This window comes from Triturus cristatus, chromosome 7 (assembly GCF_964204655.1).
Source record: "Triturus cristatus chromosome 7, aTriCri1.1, whole genome shotgun sequence".
Classification (NCBI taxonomy): domain Eukaryota; kingdom Metazoa; phylum Chordata; class Amphibia; order Caudata; family Salamandridae; genus Triturus; species Triturus cristatus.
The window spans coordinates 1214247919-1214272174 of NC_140590.1; the positions used below are offsets into that span (position 1 = coordinate 1214247919).

The 24256-nt window shown below is 49.8% G+C and overlaps 1 protein-coding gene across 1 annotated transcript in view; it reads left to right on the plus strand.

Annotated features, from left to right (window-relative positions):
• The window catches only part of LOC146811634 (transmembrane protease serine 9-like), a 1785969-nt gene that overhangs the window by 804565 nt on the left and 957148 nt on the right, over positions 1 to 24256 (plus strand). Inside the window, exon 9 of the mRNA XM_085618610.1 lies at positions 6855 to 7098. Coding sequence (XP_085474736.1) covers positions 6855 to 7098 — 244 coding nt within the window. The remainder of the gene's footprint in view (positions 1 to 6854; positions 7099 to 24256) is intronic.

Sequence of the window (24256 nt, forward strand, 5' to 3'; positions counted from 1 at the left end):
TCTCTCTCTCCCCCTCTCTTCTTCTCTCTCTCCCCCTCTCTTCTTCTCTCTCTCTCTCTCTCTCTTTCTCTCTCTCTCTCCCCCTCTCTTCTTCTCTCTCTCCCCCTCTTTTCTTCTCTCTCTCTCTCTCCCCCTCTCTTTTTCTCTCTCTCCCCCTCTCTTCCTCTCTCTCCCCTTTGCTCTCTCTCTGTCCTTTGATGTGTGCAGGACACACCTTCTCATCATGATTTTTGTCTTGCAGGCTGGGACCTACGGATTGTCCCAAGGGGAGCGGCCATGTGTCTTCATTTCATTTCAGTGTTCATTTTAATAAAGTTTCATTTGTTGCTTCGAAAGTGAATATGTGCTGCTCTTTTCTGTGTCGACACATGCATGTTAACAGTTGAGATTGTGCGATGTCAGGCAAATTATTTTGTGCATGTTTGGGTGTGGCTGATGTGGCATGTCTTTGGTCGGGGTGCCAGGGAGGGGTGATCCTAGGGGTGGTGTCAGTGGGTGTTGTGGCCCTCTTGGGTGTTCGGGCCACGTGATGGGTGGCTCCATGGCTTCTGTTGCCCTTTGAGTGTGGCCCTGGGCTGGTCTCCCTTTTGTGGTGCAGGCTGCCGTCCGACTTTACACCAGGTTAGAGCAGGTGTATATTTCCTGGTGCTAACGCGCCTTCTCGCCTGTTTTGTGTTTTTATCGCCGATGTGGCTGGTCGTTGTGAATGTTGTGGTGTGATGTTGTCGCAGCTTTTGGCACAGGAACGCCCACTCTGCATCTCATTAGCGATAGTTGCGCGGGTCCTCTGTGGCGATGTTTTTTGCGGCTGCTATCGCGGGTAAACTGGTGCTGTGGGCTGTTAACACCAGCTTGTTAATGGGGCAATGGATTTATCGCAACTTTGGCTGCGATAAAGTGCTGTTGACTCGGCGATAGTTTCTTGTGAATATGCCCCATTGACGGAGGACATGTCGGTGAAAATCGGACCATTCCAGGACTGTCATCAGTTCGTGGTGTGTGATTCTAGTCCAGTATATCTGTTAGGGGGTGGTCTGTTGTGCACATTGAATTGTACCATCTATTGCACACCAAGGAGAGTTGAGTTATAGACAAATGATGAAGACATTGCTTTTAAATTGGTGAATCAAAATCTTTGCACCACTATGTTTCCCATAGTGACAGTGGAAGGCATGCCGTTGAATCTAAGAGTCACTATTTCGACAGTGGTGTGGGATTTTTCAGGAGAAGAGATCGGACTGATTTGAGGAGTTGACCCAGTTTGAAACAGGTTAAGCCTTACACTGAGTTTCCAAGAACACCTCAGTATAACCTGACTCCAGAAACGGTAGCAGGAATCATACCTATGATTGAGTCCATGATAGAACAGGGCATTTGCAAAGAGATCATAGGGAGCCCTTATAATTTTCCTATTATGAGATTCCATGTTGTCCTGTGGTACCGAATACATCTGTGATACTATTCCAGATTCCGTGCGAAGCAGAATGGTTTACAGTGACTGACTTTTGACAAGCCTTTTTCTCCATTCCATTGCACGAGGGGAGACAATTGTTGTTTGCTCTCAGTCTGGGAAACCGTGTTTTAACGTGGTGTCATATCCCTTAAGGGTATACTGAGAGTCCATCCATCTTTAATCAGATCTTGAAAAAGAACCTCTAAGGTCTGACTTTGCCTTGAAATTCAGTACTAGTTCAGTACATTGATGACCTCCACATCACTTCTGAGACGTGCGATGCTTGCAGGGAAGATACTATTGCCTTGCTGCATCATCTAGCTGAAAATGGGCATAAGGTATCACCAAGTAAACTGCTGTACTCATTTCATTTTATTTAAGTGATTTGTATAGCGCGTAACTACCGGAGGGCTTCCCAGCACTAAGAGACTGATACTGAGAGAAGGGTAGAGGTAGGTTAATGATATTGATTGAACAGCAACATTTTAATTGATTTCCGGAATGCTGCTTCCTTTATCAGGCGTCGTGATTCACGTGGCAATGAGTTCTACAACTTGGGTGCCAGGTGGGTGAAGGATCTACCCCCTCACCTGGCTCTCCTGATTCTGGTAGTTTTTATCAGTTGTTCGGACCCAGATCTCAGGCTCCTGTTTGGGACATAGAGGCTCAACAGATTTCTGACTTTACTTGGGCCCTTGTAGTGTAGAGCTCTGTGAGTTATGTAGAGTGCCTTGAATTTGATTCTGCCCTCCACCAGGAGCCAATGGAGTGCTTTGAGATGCTTCCTGGCTGATTCCTGGATTGGTACCTTACACAGCAGCCTTGCTGCTGCATTCTGGACCACCTTTCTCTTGCCTTTCTCAATTAATCACATATTTTGGAGCCCCTAGGAAAAGTGAGTTTCCATAGTCCAGACGTGACGTGACCAGGGAGTGGACTACTGTCTTTCTGAGCTGTGTGGAAATTCGCTCCAGAACTTTGCGGAGCATTCTAAGTAGTCCAAAACATGTGCTTACTTGTTAGATCCTTGTTGAGCCAGAAATCAAGATTTCTGATATATTCCTTTGGAGTAGGTGGGCTACCTAGGCAGTTGGGCCAGCTGATTAAAGGCCTGGAGACTGCCTTGTTTCCGAGGACCATCAGCTGTGTTTTTTCCCCGTTCAGTTGTAGGCAGCTGTTTGTCATCCAGCCCACCACCCTTTCCATACAGGGAGCTATACTATCGGATTCCCCATTGGATCTGGGATTTAGGGAAATCACCAGCTGGGTGTCATCTGCGTAGGATGTCATGGAGACATCAAACTCTTGTGCTATCCGTGCTAGTGGTTCCATATAGACATTAAGCAGTGTGGGACTCAGCGAGGAGCCCTGAGGCACCCTGCGGGTCAGAGGCATTGTACAGGAGAAGAGCTTTTTTTCCATAACTTGGAAAGTTTTCCCTTCCAAAAACAAAGAAAGCCAGCCACTGTAGAGTATTGCTTTGGACACCAATGTCCATCAGTCTGTTTCGCAGAATGTGGTGGTCCACCATATGGAACGCTGCGCTCAAGTCAAGAAGTAGTATAGCGGCTGAGATTCCCTGGTCCAGAATCATTTTAAGTTCCTCTACCACTGTTAATAATGCTGATTCTGTGCTGTGCTGTGCTGTGCTGAGCACAAAATCCCATCTGCGTGGGATGAAGGCTGTGGTTCGTTTCCTAGAACTCTGTCAGCACTCTGTTTACATCTTCCAACAGCTTCCCAACAAATGGCAGCATTGAAATGGGGTGGTAGCTACCTGATTGCATTGGGTCTAAATTGGGCTTTTTGAGCAGAGGTCTAATTAAAGCATGCTTTCATGTCCCTGGTACTACGCCCAACTCAAGAGAGAGGTTCATGATTTTAACTAGTATTGGAAGCAGGATCTTCTGTGACTTTTTTTAAGAATATGCGGCAGGGCATTACTGCCTGGATGAGCTACAATACTTGGGTCTCAGGATTGAGAAAGGCAAGAGAAAGGTGTCACCAGAGAGGGTGGAGGCAGTAATGAAGCTGAACTAGCCTAGTACACAAAAGGAGGCCAGAATGTTTTTGGGAATGGTCGGCTTCTGTTGACAGTGGATTCCCAACTTCTCCCTGATGGCAAAGCCTTTGCAGATGCTGACTCACAAGGATGTCGGTGATCCTGTGCCCTGAGGTAACAATTGTTTGGTTGCCTTCCTGAAATTGAGAGAGTGCCTCTGTCACGCTCCCGCTTTAGGAATGCCTGACTACAATAAGTCTTTCTTACTGTTTTGTCACAAGCGTGACAGTTGCGCTCTCTCTGTACTCACCCTGACACATGGAGATGCACGTAGACCAGTGGCTTATTTCTCAGCTGCCTTAGTCCCCATAGCTGCAGCGTTGCTCGGATGTCTCACATCCATTGAGGCAACAAGTGTCAGTATTGAACGATGTGAGAGGATTGTGATGGGCCATCCTCTTACAGTGTATGTACCACATTCAGGTGAACTTTTAATTACGAGAACCAAGACCTAGCATTTGACAAATAACAGACTGAGAGAATATTACTCTGAAACAATGTTCTGTGTTAAACTCTGCTACCTTGTTGTCTGTTCCAAATGTGGATGGGGAAGATTGTGAAGACCATGACTTTCTAGATGCCTCTGAACTGTGCACGAAACTGGGACCTGACATTGTCGAGGAGCCATTGCCTGATCCTGATCAAGTCCTTTTTGTTGATGGCTCATTCTTAAGAGACAATGAAGGTAACCTGAGAGCAGCATTTGCTGTCTGCACCATCTCTGGAGTGGTGGAAGCAACTTGCTTGCAAAATGTATATTCCACACAACTGGCTGTAATCATTGCTTTGACACGCAAATGCCGTGTTTCGGACCAAATTCGAGTTACGATCTATACTGATAGCCAATATGGGTTTGGTGTGGTTTATGATTTTAGACAGCTGTGGTCACAGAGAGGGTTCTTAACGTCATCTGGTTCTCTCATAAGGAATGGGGAGTATGTGAGACAGTTGTTGGAAGCATTGCAATTGCCCAAGGAAGTAGCTGTTGTCAAGTGCACAGCTCATGGAAAGGGGAATGATTTTGTTACTACTAGAATCCGCTATGCGGATGAAGTTGCACGTTACTGTGCTTTCAACTCATGATGATGATAGCAACAGCTGATACATGAGATGAAGTAAGGAGGTTACAAATGGAAGTCACAGAGGAGGAACAAGAGAGTTGGAGCAGTGCAGGTTGTGAAAAGGCAAAGGACGATATTTGGGTATCAACTGATGGCAGAGCAGTACTACCAAATTGTTTAATACACCCCATGGTGAGACAGATTCATGGAGCAGCTCACATAGGGAGAGGTGTGAAGGTGAGATTGTTTAAGCAAACAACTTCTGAGGTCTTGCCCCTTGCTATAAACATTATGGACTTTCCAGACGGAGAGAGGGCACATACTTTCACTGGAACTTGTAGATGAGTTTTTTCAACTTGGAACTGAACCATCCTTGGAGTATTCCATATTATTTTTCCGTTGAGATTAAAGTACTTTGGGGCTTATTTACAAGCCCCTTGCACCACTGGTGCATCTCTTTTTGTGATGCACTGCTTGCGCAACCCCCAGCCCCATATTTACAAGGACACGTAAAGCCACCCAGCATGGCTCTTCCTGTCCCTTTAAATATGGCCCCTTCTACGCAACACTTTGTGTGAATGGGGTGTGACATGGGTGTTGCTGTGGGTGTACTCATGCAACACCAATGTATTTTGCCGCATTTACAGATTGAGAAACCTGGAAATGTGTCAGAATGCTATGCCATCCCAGGGGTGCCGTAGCGAGGCACAATGAGGAGAGATTTTTCATTTCTCCTCATTTTTCCCTCTTCCTATGTGTGCTGCATTCAGCAGCACACATAGGAAGAGGGAAAAATCCTCTTTTAATTTTGTTTGGGGTTTTTGTTTTTGTGCAGGAAGGTACCCCTTTCTGCACAGAAACAATCTCCCTGCAATACAGACACCCTTGCACCATGGCGCAAGGGTGCCTCTGTGGCACATGGCAGCCAATTGTGCGCCAGTGCAGGGAAGCACACAGGGATGTGTCATAGTGTTGTAAATATGATGTATTCCTGTGTTTTGAAAGTGCTGCAGTGTGGCACTTTCTTGTAAATAAGCCCCATCATTTTTATCCAGAGATAAGCACTGGGATGAAAAATACGTTATTGTGTCTGTTGTTGACCCTTGAGTTGCGAGCTGTTTCAACCTAAACTACTTCCCAAAGAATCCTTTGACTGCTTGCCACCTGTACCCTGAGAATCAAATGCAGAAAGGGTGTACTTGGTCCAAGTTTGTAGAGCCATAATAGAACACTTAACTGGGTACTGGTGTCAAAGGGACGCAATTTCCAAGGTTGTGTCTCAGGGCTCCCGTCCGCCCTGTGCCCACCCCCTCCCCCATGAATGCAGAGTGACTTTTGTATACAACCCTGTGTTGGGCATTCAAACCAGTATAGCTTGTATGAACCAGTGTAGTATGCAGAAAAACACATCTAATACACTTCAACATGAACCAGTGTAGTTGCTGTTTGTCACTAAGGTTGATGTAAACCAGTATGTGAAACAAAAGAGCCAATGGATTTTGGCATGTTGCCCTAATTGTTCATGTTAAATTTAGATGCTTAATTTCAGGTAGGTCACTACCCATTTAGCAAGATAAAAAAAACTAATATGGCAGCATTGCTGCATAACATACCCCCTGATAAGATGTCTAAAACTATCATTCAGAGGCCTTTGACAAGCACTGCTGCCTGAATGTGAATGTCCTTGTTGACGCTGACGTGGTTGGGGCGATACTCAACTATCAGCTTCAGAGCTGAGAAGACCACTATCCCCACTCCTGGGTTATTACAGTTTGTTCTTCTGTTTAAAGATGTGTACAACTGCGAGTAGATTATCGCAAAAGAAGAACAAATATTTTCTGAAAGCACTAGATTCCCAGTTTCATTATTTCATGGATTCCTCTGGCCCTCCAATGAGGTATTTGGTTATGTATTTGTAAGCTATTGTTAATTTTTCACCCAAGATACCAAGCTGTAATTAATCTGAACTAGCTGTGAAAGAATGTCTATTTTATGGTTTCTTTAAAATCACATCATACTTTAAGCTCACTTTTTGGGCCACGAAATTGAAGATTCCCAACCTCAGAGAATTATTTGAAAGTGCTTCAATCTCTAATAATTCCCAAGCCTTGGGAACTAGTGTCACCTGAAAGTACCCTGCTCTTGACACCCACACTGTATATTATCCATCGCCTTCCTGCCAAAAAATTCCTTGTGTACCAAGTATCTTCATAAACTGTGCACATAGACGGTACATACTGCTCTACCCACCTGCTTCACCCATCTTTTGTATCCGTAGGGGGAGCCTGGGGCCCCGCTGGTCTGTAACGAGAATGGATCCTGGTTTCTGGCAGGACTCAGAAGCACATTCATAGAAGACTGTGGCATTCCCAACGCCCCACCGCTGTTCACTGCAGCATCCGCCTACGCCAGCTGGATCCAAGGGAAGATTTCACAGGCTACGTTTGCCAACCAAACAATCCCAGTTTCCAGCAGCAGTGATGATGGGAACTGTGCAAACATCACTGTATCCCAGCCGGCAGGTAAGTCTGTACGTTCTGCTGATACCCAGAGAAGCAGTGTGTTATCATAGACTCAACCTGTAGTGAATGTGACACTCAAGAATCAGAGTTACAGAGAGGACAAAAAGGGCACAATCAATGATCATTTTGTAGTTCATAACATGATGATATCCTACTGCCCTTTAAAATGACATGACAGCAGTATCATACAGATATTAGGCTACAGCAGTTTACCCGTATACCCAATTGAGAACTGTTTAGCCAATATGTGTAACAGAAACACTGTCTCAACAAGTAGCACTTACTCGGCTAATAAGCAAACATATACATATAGTTGCAAGAAGAAAGAAACAGGGAGACTTCAAGGTAATGTTATATTAACAGAAGATACCAATGTTTCTTCTGTTTTTCCCATTATATGTTTTTTTAATATATAGTGCCTTTGGCACATAACTTTACCTTGGAGTCTCCCTGTTTCTTCCTTCGTGCAACTATATGTACATGTTTGCTTATTAGCCTAATAAGTGCTACCTGTTGAGAAATTGTTTCTGTTACACAGCAGTATCATACAGGCACAAAATCTCGCCTGCTTGCAGTTATGCATCTATTGATCCACACTTTGAGTCATCCTTGCTTTCACAAGCTCGTCCATCCAAACCACACACATAAACTCAGCAATCAACGAAGAGGCATCGGCCTGACCTATTGGCTTTGCCAACACATAGCTTCAGCAGTCATTCCTATGTAGTCTGTTTCTTCCGCTTGTGAGTCCGCACAATCTGTTTTCTGTAATCAGGCTGCGCAAAGATTTTGGAAATGAATGGCCCAGACTTTCTGTTTCTTTGCTTTCAAGAACCTTTCTCCTGTGACTGCTGGTAAACCGCCCCACCCACTAACGATTATCTTTACTACTGCCACCAAGCATCAGGTGCACTAGTGTAACAAAACTTATGGGCGCCCTCCTGCAAAGTGGAGGTGCCCCTCTCCGGACTCAGTCAGGTGCTATCATGCAAGGGTACTGTGCTGAGGGGGCCCCCTGGAGCTCGGGGCTGCCCGCACCGTGGGGGCTGAGGGGTCTTTATTATGCCACTGATCAGTGTACCAGTAACCGAGTCCAGGGCCAGACTGGGAACACAAACCAGCCCTAGCAATTCAGGCGGACCAGCCCCAGGGGTGGGTGTCTGAGGGGAGGTGCTAGCATGAAGCACTGCTGTTGCTTTTGTTACAGGGGGCTGATATTGCAGCACTGCTGGAATACCGGCCCCCATTAGCAAAAACAGCCCCCGCCGCTCCAAAACTGGCCCGCACTCTTCCTGCCCACCGGGAAAATGTCTGATGCCTGCTACAGCAAATTCGGTCCTGAACGAGTCTCAGCCTCCTTTATAAGACCCATTAGACCTCACAGAGACTCACCATCTGCTCTGGGGCTCTGCCTCCAGCCTTATATTAACAGCTTTGCAGCAGTATCTAGAAGCTGGTCTCCCAAGCTGACACCGGTCTCAGTCCACCAGTCCTGAAGCTACTCCAATACCCCTTCCTCTGCACGCACACACTCATAGTGGGCATCTGCAGCAGTGTGTATGCCATGCGCAGGGGGCACATGCTGTACAGAGATCTCAAAGGGAGCAGCTGGTTCACCACGAGGCAGGATAACTATACTGCGCATGTGCTGAAGAGCACATACTCATGCATACACTGAGTGAAAAGTGCTTTACTTGTCATTACTCTTGGTTGCATTAGCATTCTGAGGAATAGGGAATCCCCAGCATGTCATGCTGTACCAGCCTTTCTACTGCTGGCACCTGTGGCACTGTGTTGCATTGCTGGTTTTTCAGGACTGTAGCTGTGGCTTCTTGGGGAGGTGGACAGTTGTAGGGTTGGTTATTCTGGGACAGTTGGCCTTTGCAATACGTTTCCATTGAATTTCACATGGGGATAGCTCTAGGGGTGGCCCAAGTGCAATCAGGGGTTAATGGGCTTCTACTTTGACAATTGCAGTATTTTATCTCTGGTGGCCTAGGGCCACCTTACTGTTGGGCCCAAACGGAGTGCCAAGTATACCTCGTTATCATAAGTTCCTCAGGATAGCGATGCAGAGCAGTTAAAGGTTTACTCATAGGAGTTGAGTGGGTTGGAAACTTACAACTCCCCAAAGTACACAATAACTCGTAATCGATCAATGATGAGCCAGTGCTTTTACTACACACACACACACACACGCACGCACGCACACACACACACACCTAAACACAAAACGGAAAATTAGAAATGGACACCATGAAAACTAGCTGTATCTCACCCCTCGTGAACTAGAGGGCTCTTTTTGATGGTCTATCAGAATTAAAAACTGCAAAGCCCCTTCCTGTGCTGTTTGTCATGAGTTGAAAATGTAAAACCCCTTTCTATTGTATTTGTCACAGTGTTCAAATTGTAACCCCTTTCATATTGTAGTTATCACGATATAACAGCAGCAATTAGCAGCACTAATATGGGCACCATCTTCTACTGTGAGAAGATGTTGCAGATATGAACCAATTTTAATTGATGCAGATGGTGGATGTGGTTTATAAATGCACAATTTGCCATTGATTACCCAAAACATGTATTAGGAAAACGAGGGAAATCCCATAAACACCTTTAAAATTTATCCTTACATTTTCTGAAATGTTGAGGCCTGGTTTTCTTCGAAATTTAACATTATGCAGTCTATTTTCTCAAACTCTTCTTGGCATAAAACCGTTCCCCTGTACAATTATCTTTAAAAACTCACAGTATTCCCAAATGTGAGGGCGTGTGGAAGAATTCTGACACCCTAAACAAGTGATAGTTGACCTCTTGCACCAAGTACACCCCTTTAGCACTTGACCCTCAAGATAGCGACGTTGAGGCGTCAAACTCAAAACTCAATGAGGCATATCATTTCTGTCACGAAATCATTGCCATGCAGGGCGTTTACTTGAAAGAAAAACATACTTTCCACATACAGCACACAAGACCTAAATGTCAGATGACAGCATTATAGGACTCAATGATCAATGCAATAATCACTGTCAGAGGGTAGCAGTTACTTGCTAAGGGTGTTTCTATTGGTAAGCAGAGCTAGAGGCTGTGCCGCTGTGGGTGCTGTGTCTGGTACATTGCCTTGCGGCAGCACTCAGTGCGGTTCATGAAGGTGCGATTGTGATGTACAGCTCTGTGGCATTGACCACCTGCATTATGGGTGCACGGGTAAGGTACTTGGAGGAACACTATGATGTGTCCATGCTGTATGTAACACCTTCTGTAGTGTATTGATATGTAGCACCAGGACCCGGGGTCACACCAAAAAACCGAAGGGCAGGAAACACGTCCACCGCAGGGGCGTAACACAGGCCCCCGCAGCCCCCGCGTTGCGGGGGGGGGGGGGGGGGCGCGCTTCAGGGGCCCCCTCACGTCATCAAGAGAATTAAAACACGCCAGGCCTCTTAATAAATTAAATGGTGCACTGCACACGGCACGCACGCATGTCTGGGCCTGAAGGTCAGGAGAGAGGCTCGCCTGAGCCTCTCTCTCTCATTATAACTAATTGGTGCGCAAGTTACAGCAGCACAGTGCGGACGAGCGGGCCCCGGCCGGGCCTCTGCCTGCCCTGACCTCTGAGCCTCTTTATTCAAGAATAGATGCGTGGGCACGGGCCTGGTGAGGCTCTGCTGCTTTTTTAAAATAATGTAAATAAATAGTGTGGGCAGGTGCGCGCGGCGTGTAGTCTCGATGACGCGTCTACGCAGGGTCAATCAATCAATCAATCATGGAACTTATATCGCGCACTACTCACCCGTAAGGGTCTCAAGGCGCTTGGGGAAGGGGGTCTGCTACTGCTCGAACAGCCAGGTCTTGAGCTGTTTCCTGAAGGCCAGGTGGTCCTGGGTCATCCGCAGGTGGACGGGTAGGGAGTTCCAAGTCTTAGCTGCCAGGTAGGAGAATGACCTTCCTCCAGCGGTGGCTCTCTGGATGCGAGGGACGACGGCGAGGGCGAGGTTAGCGGAACGTAGCCGGTGGGTGGGCGTGTAGAAGGTGAGGCGGCTGTTGAGGTACCCTGGGCCTAGGTCGTGGAGGGACTTGTGAGCGTGGGTGAGGAGTCTGAACGTGATCCTCTTGTTGACCGGGAGCCAGTGCAGGTCTCTCAGGTGGCACGAGATGTGGCTGCGTCGGGGGACGTCCAGGATGAGTCGGGCGGAGGCGTTCTGGATACGCTGAAGTCTTTTCTGAAGCTTGGCCGTAGTACCGGCGTAGAGGGTGTTTCCGTAGTCTAGTCTGCTGGTGACGAGAGCGTGGGTGACCGTCTTCCTGGTCTCGGTTGGGATCCATCGGAAGATCTTTCGGAGCATGCGGAGGTTGTGGAAGCAAGCTGAGGAGACGGCGTTGACTTGTCTGGTCATCGATAGGGAGGAGTCCAGTATGACGCCCAAGTTGCGTGCGTGGTCCGTCGGTTCAGGTGCGGTGCCAAGTGCCGGGGGCCACCAGGAGTCGTCCCATGCGGAGGGTGATGGTCCCAGGATGAGGACTTCCGTCTTGTCCGTGTTCAGTTTCAGGCGGCTGATGTTCATCCATTCAGCGACGTCTGTCATCCCTTCGTGCAGGCTGGCTTTGGCGGTGTCGGGGTCTCTGGAGAGGGAGAGAATTAGCTGGGTGTCATCGGCGTAGGAAATGATGTTGAGGTTGTGTTGGCGTGCGATGGCAGCGAGGGGTTTCATGTAGATGTTGAAGAGAGTGGGGCTGAGCGACGATCCTTGCGGGACGCCGCAGATGACTTCGGTGGCCTCGGAGCGGAACGGAGGGAGGCGAACTCTCTGTGTTCTGCCGGAGAGGTATGAGATGATCCATTCCAGAGCCTTCCCTTGGATGCCGGTGTCGTTGAGGCGTTGGACTAGTGTGCGGTGGCAGACAGTGTCAAATGCTGCGGAGAGGTCTAGGAGGATGAGTGCCGCTGTTTCGCCGTTGTCGAGCAGGGCTCGGATGTCGTCGGTGGCTGCGATGAGGGCGGTCTCGGTGCTGTGGTTGGCTCTGAATCCGGACTGTGATGGGTCGAGGGATCGGTTCGTCTCGAGGAAGGCTGCCAGTTGCTTGTTGACGACCTTCTCGATGACTTTGGCGGGGAAAGGAAGGAGCGAGATGGGGCGGAAGTTCTTGAGGTCGGTCGGGTCCGCTGTTGGTTTCTTCAGCAGAGCGCTGAGTTCGGCGTGCTTCCAGCTTTCCGGGAAAGTTGCTGTGTTGAAGGAGGTGTTGATGATGTCTCGGAGGTGGGGTGCGATGGTAGAGGCTGCCTTGTTGAAAACATGATGGGGGCACGGGTCGGTCGGAGATCCGGAGTGGATGGTGTTCATCATGCGTGACGTGTCTTCGGGGGTCACCTCGGTCCATGTCTGGAGGGTGGCGGCGGGGTGCGAAGGTACGACCGATGGGTGCGGGGGTGGAATGTTGAAGCTGTTGTGGATGTTGGCGATCTTGCGGTGGAAGTACGAGGCGAGGGAGTCGCAGAGGTCCTGTGAGGGAGTGATGTCGTTGTTGCCGGTGCTGGGGTTGGAGAACTCCTTGACGATGTTGAAGAGCTCCTTGCTGTCATGGGCGTTCTTGTCCAGTCGTTCCTTCAAAGATTTCTTCTTGGTGGTGCGGATGAGCTGGTGATGTCTGCGAGTGGCGAGTTTCAGTGCTGTTCTGTTGTCGGCGGTCTTGTTGAGGAGCCAGGCCTTCTCGAGGGTGCGGCAGGCCTTCTTGGAGTCCTTAAGTTCGTCGGTGAACCAGGGGGCCTTCTTGCTTCTGGGCCTGGAGAGGGGGTTCTTCAGTGGCGCGAGGTCGTCGGCACAGGAGGTCAGCCACTGCGTGAGGTCGAGGGCAGCTGTGTTAGGGTCCGTGGTCCTGACAGGTGGGCTCTGGCTGAGGGAGGTGGCGAGCTGGTCGGCGGTGATCTTGCTCCAGTTTCTGTGGGGAGCCTGCTTCGGGTGATGGTGGACCGTGTTCTTTCTGAAGCTGAAATGGACGCAGCTGTGGTCGGTCCAGTGAAGTCCGGTGGAGTGGCTGAAGGTGACGTGCTTGCTGGATGAGAAGAGTGGGTCGAGCGTGTGGCCGGCGAAGTGGGTGGGGGTGTTGACCAGTTGCTGAAGTCCGAGGTTGGCGAGGTTATCCAGCAGGGCAGTGGTGTTGCGGTCATTGTTGCTCTCCAGGTGGAAGTTGAGGTCCCCGAGGAGGATGTAGTCGGCGGAGGGGAGGGCGTGAGGGCTGATGAAGTCGGCGATGTCTTCGCAGAACTGTGCGCGTGGTCCCGGGGGTCTGTAGATGAGGGTGCCTCTGAGGGTAGTCTTGGGGTCGGTGTGGATCTGGAAGTGCAGGTATTCGGCGGCGTTGAATACGTCGATGGAGTCAGTCGAGATGCGAATGGTGCTCTTGTGTACGATGGCGATGCCTCCTCCGGTCTGGTTGACGCGATCCTTCCTGATGATCTTGTAGCCGTCCGGGATGGCTATGGCGATGTCGGGGGCTGAAGAGTCGTTCATCCAGGTTTCCGTGAGGAAGGCGACGTCTGGAGATGCAGTGTCGAGGAGGTTCCAGAGTTCCACGGCGTGTCTGTGGACGGAGCGGGTGTTGAGCAGGATGCACTTGAGGTGGTTGCTGTTGTCCGTCTTGGTGGGCGTGGTGCTTGTTTGGAGGCAAGAGAAGTTGCAGGATCGGCAGGCAAAGGGTCCATGGGTGCGTCGCGGGGACGCTCGGTAGCAACCGGGGGCTCGGGCGGGTTTGAGTGCGATGAGCGTAGCGAAGTCGTAGGTCCTGCTGTGGTAAATAAATTAATTACCTGTACTATTTTTGATGCGGAAAATTATTAAAGATAACTCAGTAAAATGAGAGGCAGAATCCGTGGTATTAGAGGTTTTAAAGGGCTTTATTCCTATACAAAGGAATACAATTCGAATTGTAGGCATTCTATTCCATCACCACGAAAGTTCAGGAAGGAAGGGCAATACATTATTGACAGGTAATCATTTTTATAGAAAAGGCATTCAATGAAACAGATGCAGGAGGCGTAACAGCTGATAAAACAGATAAAGACATGCATGCGTAACTAAAATAGGCGTAACTAGAAAACGTCATTATACATTTTGTCATAAATGGGTGGATCCATGAAGGAATCTTGCAATGTCAGCAGAAATACTTGGCAGAGATGCGCGCGCAGCCGCATGACGTGTGATTGACGTGCAACTAGGGGGTGAAAGGGACTTGACATTTAGCTCTACATGTGGAGACAAAAGTCTGGAGGGTCAAGTCAACCTAATCCCAAATCATATCTAACATCCTATGTTTAAAGAACTATGTTATCCAAAAAGGAAGGTCTCTCGAACAAAATCTATTCTATACTGACTGTGAGTGCGTGTACAAGCGTCTAAGTGTCTACACTAGATGCGAGGGCAGAAATCTTCCATAGTAACAGGGCTATGAATTACTTGCATAAAGACAGAGAAGCCGGGCCCTTAGCTCGGTAGCTGGAAGGATGTTTACTTAAACTACTAGACAGGAATGCATTGGATGAGGAGCGGAGCAGATAATCTTGAAGGTGAAATACAGTTTTTGGCAGGCAGACAGGCCGAGTCAGGCACCGTAAGCCGCGCAGGGAGTAGGACAAAGTTCATGGGTACAGATGCAAGCTTAGACTGAAGCTGTCAGAGGTAGAAAGCAGGAAAAGCTTGATGGCAGCATTCAGGGCCTACTCGCCTGGACTGCAAAATGGGGTAGATAAACCATATAAAGTCGGTGGCCTTTCATACTTAGGAATCGAATATCCGGCCCATTCATGGCGGATCTGAAATAGGACATGTTGACGGTGGACGCACATGTATTTGCGTCTTCATAACTGGAACTGGAGGGAACATACATGTACTTGTAACATATACATGGAGCCGTTGGGGTCTAAGATAGGGGACATAACCGATCACGAAAATCCATATTTCCTCACTGCGGGGGGGCTGGCGGGCGCGGGGACCAGGGGGTCTGGCGCTGGGCGCGGTCCGGACGCGGACGGGCGCAGACGGGCTTACCTTTGGCGCACCTTCGGCGCTCAGTCGGCGCTCCCGCTGCGCGCGTCCGCTGCGCGGTCGCTGAGGGGGCGTCATAAATAAGGAGCCGGGAGGGAGGGTCAGCGGGAGGCGGGAGCGGGGTGGCCAATGGGCAGGGAGGGGGGGCGGGACTGAAGGAGGAGGCGGAAGTGGGAGTGTGCGCCTGGGGCAGCGGCGCCGAGAAAACGGCGAGAAAATCGGCGGGAAGCGACGGAGCCCAAGGAGTGACCAGGTAAGTGGCGGTGGTCAGCGGGCGTGAGGAGTGAAGGTAGCGGCGTGGGTGGCGACCAGGAAGCAGCAGGCGGTACCTGGGAGGCGGAGGCGAGATGCAGGCAGCGGCGTCAGGTAGGTGGTGAGGAGCGGCAAACAGGCGTCAGGCAGCGGAGGCAGGTAGGTAGCAGCAGTGGGAGGGAGCGTCCGTCTGTGCAGGCACAGGGGGACGTTCTCGGGGCTGGTGACCAATGAATGAACAACCTTGCTAGCCCCTGATTGAAGTTATTGTGCGCAATGCGGGGGCGCGCGTTCGCGCAATAATCAGTCCACGCCAGGTAAGATAGCGTAAAAGGCCATTTTATTAGGACAGGGTTGGACAATCATAACCAAACCTAAAACAAACCCCCCAACAATCCCCAACAACATAACTTCTCACTTTCCATACTCCAATTACTCCATCCCCACTTCACACAGCACCTCCTCACCTATCCCATTCACTTACTCACTTCTCTTCCAAACTTCTCCATCATCTCCATTCCTCGCACACTGATCTGACGCACCCCCACCTTTCACCAGTATCCCCCTCCCCGGAAGGGTGAGTATGCCCGTCATGGACTCCTCCCCCCTCCCCAACTCGATCCGCACTCTCCCAACCCGTCCTAAACTGGCACGCTGATAAAAACTCGAACAGCCCGAAACGAGTCCCCCCACGCCTGTAGGGTGGGCGGGTGGCCAAAGCTCGCCTAACTGTTCCCTGAGGCGCTGGGGAAGGAAGAGGAAGGACTTCCTCTTCCCAGCCCCTTTAACCTTTCCCCGCTAACCCCACTCCTAATCCCACCCCTTCCTCCCCTGTCCTTCATCGCGCGAATTCCCCGGGGGAAGACTAGTCCGTTGACCTTCTTCCCCCGGGGGCCGCATTCTAAAAGTGCGGCGTGCGCTTGAGACTTGGGTGTGGCACATCCGATCCCAGGACCCAGCCACGGAGGCTGCTACACTAAGAAGGACCATCCCGTCCTGACCGTAATAATAATTAAAAATATTACTAGCCCCTGGCCTGCCTGGCTAGCCTTGCCCTGCCCTGCTGTCAGTGCCTTCTCTGCTGCTGTGCCCGGCCCGCTCGCGCCTACCTCTGAAGAGTGCAGCTGCAGCCTGCAGGCCAGGCCCGCACAGCCCCAGCCCTCAGGTCAGGAGGTGAGTCTGCATCTGAGGCTGCGAGCCTAGGCAGGAGTGGTCAGTGGGTGGTGGAGTCTCAGTGGGTGGCAGGTGGGGATTCGGATGCGACGTTAATTTGGAATGAGGGAAGCCATCATGGTGGGGCCCGGCCGGGAATAAAAGGATAACACAGTTTATCAGTCAGATACAGTTCCAAGGTAAAACGGTGTGATGGGTGGGAAGTGCAGTGAGTAGGAGATTAGACGATTGGGGGGGGTCCGCAGGTGAACTGAGTGTAGAGGGCAGAACCTCAGTGAGGGTGCTGTCGAGTGGGGGAGTGGCATAATGTGCGTAGCTAGATGCAGGGCAGGGAGTGCTCAGGGTAGTGGGCCGGTTGGATAAGAAATGCAGTATGGATGAATGTAAACATCATAGGGCTGGTGTTATTTATAGGCTGATATTTCCGCCGGAACGTGGGGACCAAATCACTCCTCTTGCATGATAGCGCATGGCATGTCTTTTCTCTTTTTTGATACCACAGCTTCCGGGGTCCTGGCGCATCTGGGCAGTGGGGGGGGTTACATATATGGCTGGGGAATGAGCTCATGGTATAGAATTGCTGGCAGCAGCAGAGACTTGTCAGCGGCCTTCCAATTGTTTGTGCCCTCGAGGTGCAGCTGGGGGTTGGGGGGCGGTGGTATTGAGGGGGGGGATGCAGAGGTGAAACCGGGTAATAAATAGTTTGTTGCCTAAGGAAGAGAGGCTAGAATGGAGAGTGGTGCGATACGAAGCAACAGTCAGAACAAGAGAAGAAAGTGGGAGACACAACAGAAAAAGAGAAGGAAAATTTGAGATACAAGTAAGTGGGAAGGGAAAAGACAGACACGTGAGAGAAATCCGAAGAAAGGAAATATGGAAGGAGAGACGTGGAGACTGACAGAGAATAAGCTTGAGAGGATTGAGGTGGGGTCGGTGATGGGTGAACAAGTAGAATGAAATGAGAAAGAGAGAAAGGAGTGACGAAGATAGAGGAAAGAAAGGGGGAGAGGCAAGTGCAAGCAACTTTATTTAAAATCACTGCAATAGCTTTGGAAGAACGTTTATTTAAAACGCTGCAAGACATTTATGTAAAACAAGTGGCAAGATATTGGAGATACAGTCTGTCAAGCACACAGCAATAACTTAGACACTGGCATCTCTTATATTGCTATTGGATTTAATTTGATTGTGAGGGACTCGAAATGGAGGGGGTAGAAAAGAAATGGGTGAAGTCATCGTTTCTTATCTGAAAACATTCAACTTCGCTCCTAGAACACACAAACGTTTAAAATAAAGGCTGCACATTTTCCACAGAAGTAGCACATACTATTTCTCTCCCTCCCTCTATCTCCTTCTCCATCCCTCTACCTCCCTCTCCCTTTACCTCCCTCTCCCGCTCTGTCCCTCCCTATACCTCTCTCTCCCTCTCCCTCTACCTCCCTCTACCTCCCTCTCCCTCTACCGCTCTATCCCTTCCTCTACCTCTCTCTCCCTCTACCGCTCTATCCCTCTCCCTCTCTGTCCCTCCCTCTACCTCCCTCCCTCTACCTCTACCTTCCTCCCCTCCCCCTCTACCTTCCTCTCCCCCTCTACTCTCCCTCCTCCACCTCCCTCTCCCTTTCTCTCCATCTACTCCCTCTACCTCTCCCTCCCTCTCTGTCCCTCCCTCCCTCCACCTCTCTGTCCCTACCTCTCCGTCCCTCCCTCTCTGTCGCTCTCTCTCCCTCCCGTCCTCTCCGTCCCTCTGTCCCTCCCTCTCCCTCTCTCTACCCACCTCTCCCTACCTCTCCCTCTCTACCTCCCTCTACCTCCCTGTCCCTCCCTCTCTCTCTACCTCCCTGTCCCTCCCTCTCTCTCTACCTCCCTCTACCCCCTCTCCCTCCCTCCCTCTACCTTCCTCTCTCTCTCTACCTCTCTGTCTCTATCGGTTTGTCTCTGTCCCTATCTGTCTGTATCTGTCCCTATCTATCTCTGTCTGTATCTGTCTCTAGGCGCAATTGTTCAGATTCTGAATGTGCTTACATCCAGGCGTGCAACGCCCATTGAGCTCAAAGGGCTACAGCCCTAGCCCCCCCCCCCACTTACCCCGTCATGTGTGGCAGCCCGGGCTGAGACAGCTTCCCGGCCGCGCACACAGCCGCACCTGAGTACTTCACAGGTCTTCCATTTGCTTGTTAATGAGGCTTTGTTGTTTTTTTCACCTCTTCTTACAGCCCCTGCATCTCCACTCTGCCTAGAAACGACAAGGCCAGGTCCATGGGCCGCCAGTGAAGGCCTGCCGGGCCGCTGGCGGCCCGCGGGCCGTATTATGAGTACCACCAATGTAATTAGTTTACACTACTTTAAAATACTTTTTAAGTGCTTTGAGCTTGTATTTGCTATTTTGTCAGCTAGAAATTACGGCAAACCTAACCACACAACACAGTATGGTTTACTCCCATCCAAGATGAACAACAGCAGAGGAGTGCCCGATGCCGCTGACCTTTCCCTCCCCACAAAGACCTTCTCGGATTCTCAAAAGCAGGAGCATGTGGTCTCCCGCTCGCAGGCCCAGAACTTTCACTTTCCATATTATTATTTGGATTGATACTATTTATCTGACATGGGGTTTGACTTCCTTTCACCTTGCACCAGAGAATCTGGCAAACCAAGCAGACAGAACCAGCAGCAACCCCGTCTACACTGCACCTGCTGCACCCTCTGCTTGAGTAGCTCCCCTCCCCGGATGTGACACTGCCTGGGCCCAGCACACGCCAGAGGTGCAACTGTAGGGCAGGAAGACCACACACTCGAAATCGATGAAACTGCGTCATTAGAGAAAAGCTGTGTGAGGCTGTTAATGTTTTAAAGCGGAAAGCATGGACGTCAATGCCCAAAAATGTCAGGGATAGTGAAAGTGACATCAGACGCCCTTTGACTGTGTGGTATCACAGTGTTGACCTGCATTCCTAGACACTGTGGCTGACCGTCAACAGCCCCTATTTGCTGCTGGTGAGCGCAGCTAGGCTGTCTGTGGCAACAGTACCCTGCGGCCAGCCTTTGTGACGTTTGCCTCGTCACTCTCCCCATTGGCTATGTCACAGTAAGTGTTACTTTCAAGAGGTGAAAGGCGTCCAATGTGCAGCACAGAGCACCCATCTCAATGCGCACAAGAATGCACGGAGAGCGCTCAGCGCAGAATCCACAGGATACAATTTTTATCTTATGCACAGCACGGACTTCTCATTATGTGATGCACCTCTGCATACCTTTGTAAACTGAATTCAGTGGCCTATTTTTTTCTGGTTCCAGGCAGTACCCCCTGGGCCTATTCCTTACATTTGAAATTTACATTTACTGCAGTAGTGTGAGAAGGCATTTCATGAAAAAGAATAAATATACAGTAGGGTTGCCAAAAGAAAAATACAGCCATGTGTTTAAAGACACTGAAAGACCTCGTCTTGACACCAAGGTGTCGATTCCGATCTTGTAAAACCCTGGTACGAATCGTCGTATGGAGCGTTTTCTCCGTACGACTCGTACCCGGGAACTCCACCGTACAAACCAGCAAGTACGATTCGTACAGAAATACCATTTCCGTACGAATCGTAAAAAACACCGTGCGACAAAAATATACATACAAGTCTGATCCGGGACAGCGCGTACGCGACATTCGCACGGAGTCATGCTGCTTTTTACGTACCAGCAAGTACGATTCGTACCGACAACACTCCGGACAGCAATATTTTTACGGGACCCAAAAAGTGCCAGAAAAGCTAAGTACGCCGTGATAAGTGAGGAAAAGGGGGCCTGGTACGCGCTGTACCCCCATCCCTACACGTCTGTGCCTTACCCCCATCCCTACACGTCTGCGCCGTACCCCCATCCCCCCGTATGTACGCGCCGCACCCCCAGCACATACCCCCAGCCCCCCGTATGTACGCGCCGTACCCCCAGCCCCCCCGTATGTACGCGCTGTACCCCCAGCACATACCCCCAGCCCCCCGTATATACGCGCCATACCCCCAGCCCCCCGTATGTACGCGCCGTACCCCCTGCCCCCCGGATGTACGCGCCGTACCCCCAGTGCGTAGTTCAAAATATTTGCACCTTCATGCACACACCAAGAGACACTGGCTGACTAAAGTGGTTTGATTTTTGTATGCTGCTGCACTTGTTACTGTTTTGCTAGTCACTCTGAAATATTTGGGCCTTCAAAAAGGGAATTGTTAATTTAAACTGGTTTGATTATTGTATGGTGCTGTTGTTGTTTACCAGTTGCTTTGAAATATATGTGCCTTTATGCACACACCAAACGGGGAGTTGTTTGACTAACCTGGCTGCATTTTTGCATACTGCTGGACTTGTTTTTACCATGCACTTTGAAAGTATTTTCACCTTGATGCAAGAAGAAAGTAGATTGTTTTACAAAACATGCTTGATTTTTGAATATTGCTGGACTGGTGATTGCTTTAATATGCACTTTGAAAGTTTTTGCACTTTTTCTGTTGCTTTACCAACTACAGTTTGTATAGATTGTCATTAGGTACTTGCTGATATGGTTTGTTTTTATTCTACATGCAATGTTATTTATGGTGTTGCTTGCACTTGTCTGTAATGCGTGTGCCTTAAATCGTGCATTTAGCATTGTTTACACTACAGAAATGATAAATTAAAACAAACATCTGCATCAGTGTTCTGAAGCATCCAAACAGTTTTCTTCCTCAGCCTTGTTTGCCTGCCTGTTTTGTAATGCTTACTAATAAAGACATGATGGTAGAAATTGAAATTGCTTCCTCAGTTCACGTTATCATGCACAACCCTTGAAAGTCGCTAGTGTGTGGCATGCAGATAATTCAGCAGTCTATTTCTCTTGACTTTCGCAGGATACTGAGTTATATCTTGTGACCTTCTCGTGTATATTGTCAGTCGAGTTTTTATGGAATTGCAGGTTTGGGTTTGTCTTTCAAAGTTTCAATGTATTGTGCATTAAGGTAAATTCTATTTCAGACCCTTCATAGTTATTCTTCAGCCGGAGGCAGTTCCTGAGACAATAGGCTCGCTCCTTGGCATTGTTCTGATTGCTGCCTCAGTTAAATAATCTGCTTTTGACAGTATTGTTACAAATGGCATAGCTTGTATGTTAAGAGTTTCAAATCGTTTCAAATCAAAATATACTAGATTTCTGGGTGGTTGGGCAAAGTGGTAGGTGGGGGGCCGGGCCGCTGGGGGGGGGGCCCTCCATGTGCTTTGCAGGGGGGCCCCCCTCAAGTTTCGTTACGCCACTGGCGGTGGCCGTCTGGGAAGGTGCCCCACCCATGAGGCTGGAGAGCGCGTGTCCAACATGACACAGGAGCAGCCCTAGATGGGCTCTGCTATCTCCTGAGAATCGATGCAACCTGCAAAGAAGAGGCCAGGTTTGCGCATGCTGCAATGCGCCTGCAGCAGCGGACTTTGCTTCAAGTAACCGAAGCCCCTACATGGTGCGGGAGAGAGCAAACAAATCGCATCAAAGGACGCCGAGTTAAAGAAAAGCGAGGCCTGGACCGCAATGGAAAGAGCAGCTGCGCCACTTAGTGGCCATTTTACAGTACCGCACTTTTGAATAAAAGCTATCATTATCATGGACAGACCGGCAGCATAGAGTAGACTGCTATGGCCGATGATCAGAGGCAAGGGGAGAGGCAGCTAACTCCGTGCCTTTCCTGGGAAAAGAAAGAGGCACATATAGACATGCAGTATTCAAACTGAAAGGGAAAGGAAACTATTGCAAAAAGTAACACTCCTACCCAAGAGACAGTGTAAGGGGCAAGCACAGTAGCTCTGAGGCAGCTGCTGCTGATGAAAGCTGTTGATGGAAGATAGACCATTGCCTTGGCTGGTGTGGCAGACCCTCCCCCCAAGTTTCAGTTTTGCTGGCGTGAAGAAAGGATAGCAGCAATAATCTGCAAGCAAGCCAGTAAGGGAATTTCAAGAAAACAGGCTGCCAGCGAGGGGGTGATTAGTAGTGACACCCACTGGCCATGGGTGGACACTGCAGGTGTGATACAGAACAACAACCCCAGGAAGCAAGCCCCTGAAGGACTGAAGAATGTGTGCTGCATGCGCGCCCAGTGGCAAAAGGATGCCACAGCGAGCGGAAGAAGTACCAACGCAAGGAGAGAAGTTGCACCAAAGATGTACCCCAGAGACGGGCGGTATGGGCTGGAGCCCGAGAGGGATCGTTCTGCAAGGAAGATGGTCCAGGTGTCACACTGCGTGACTTATCCTGCAAAGCCGACCTGAGAGGAGGCAGCAAAGAGACAGCCATGTCGGTGTGGTATGGAGGCACCTGGAGCGCATCCTCAAGAATGAAGATGACCTGCCAGAGGTCAGCAGAGATGACCTGCAAGTGGTCAGCAAGAATGACCTACAGGAGGTCAGGAAGCCGTGACCTGAGAAGAGGTCGGAGGAGCCATGACCTGAGAAGAGGTCTGACAAGAGGACTGAGGAGAGGTCCGGGAAGGGGACCGAGGAGAGGTCTGGGAAGAGGACCGAAGAAAGGTCTGACAGGATTGACCTTAAGTCAGAAGCAATAAACGGAAAAAGGTCGCAGTGACAGGTCTGGTCACCGAGAGAGGAGAATGCATTGTCCGAGGGGTAGGACAGGACCAGGGAGACTTGTGTGAAGTGCACGTCACATGGAGAGGCCTGGTCAGAGAAGAAGTGCAAGACCTGATGGGACTAGACCGTGTCACGAAGCGAAAGAATAAGATGGAGGAAATTGTGTGGCATGACGCCACCTCAATGCAACTTCAAGAAGAAGAGAGAAGAGAGGAGTGTGTGTTCTGATAACTCGCACACCAGAAGGCAAAGGTGACAGAGTACAAGGACATCTGGTATGGAGCACAGCACCTGGAGAAGATCGGTGGCACCTGGAGCTATAGCTATCCATGAGTCTTCGGAACACCGAGCAAACTTGGTGATTGCAGAAGCGAGCAGGCTGGACCATTTGTGACATCCACTTTTGGGGTCGCATGGGAGACTAGATAGTGAGACTGCTCGGACATCCTGAAAAAGAGGATCCAACCACTCCATGCCAGACAGTGGCGACCCAGGGGCAAAGACCTCAGGGATGCTGGTGAGAGCGGGTCCCGCCACGAGAAATGAGTGTACAGCCATTCTTCTGCAGGTCCCAGGAAGACAAAGATCTTGTGCTAAGTGGCAGGATTAAACAACTTCCCTTCAGATGGAACTAGGGACTTGAAGGTGGGACTCGTAGCGCTTCCTCCACACACCTAGGGGGTGGCATTGGAGCGACACGGCAAAGTACACCCAGTAGAAGTGGAAGCCTGGTGAAGAGGGCCTCTGGGACATCCCGTGAGAGAGGAACACCTGTGAGAGGGGCATCCTGTTGAGAGGGATGTTTTGCAACTACTCCACCATTTTTTAGAGAGAAGCATTGCAGCACTTGTGTGGATGCCACAACAACCAGGACTGATGAGTGATTCACCATCACTCCACCTGCACCGTCACAGAGAACAATACAAAAAGAGAGACTTTGATTTCCACTTCCACATCTTGAGTCCAAGGAGGACCAGACACGCAGGGCAGCACTGAACTGTGTGAAGCAGAACTGGTGATCCTAGCTGCAGTCGTACCATTGTTTTGTTTCTGTAAGCAGCTGAACAGACTCAGTGGAAGTTCCTATTTTTTGTTTATTCTCTGCCACAGGT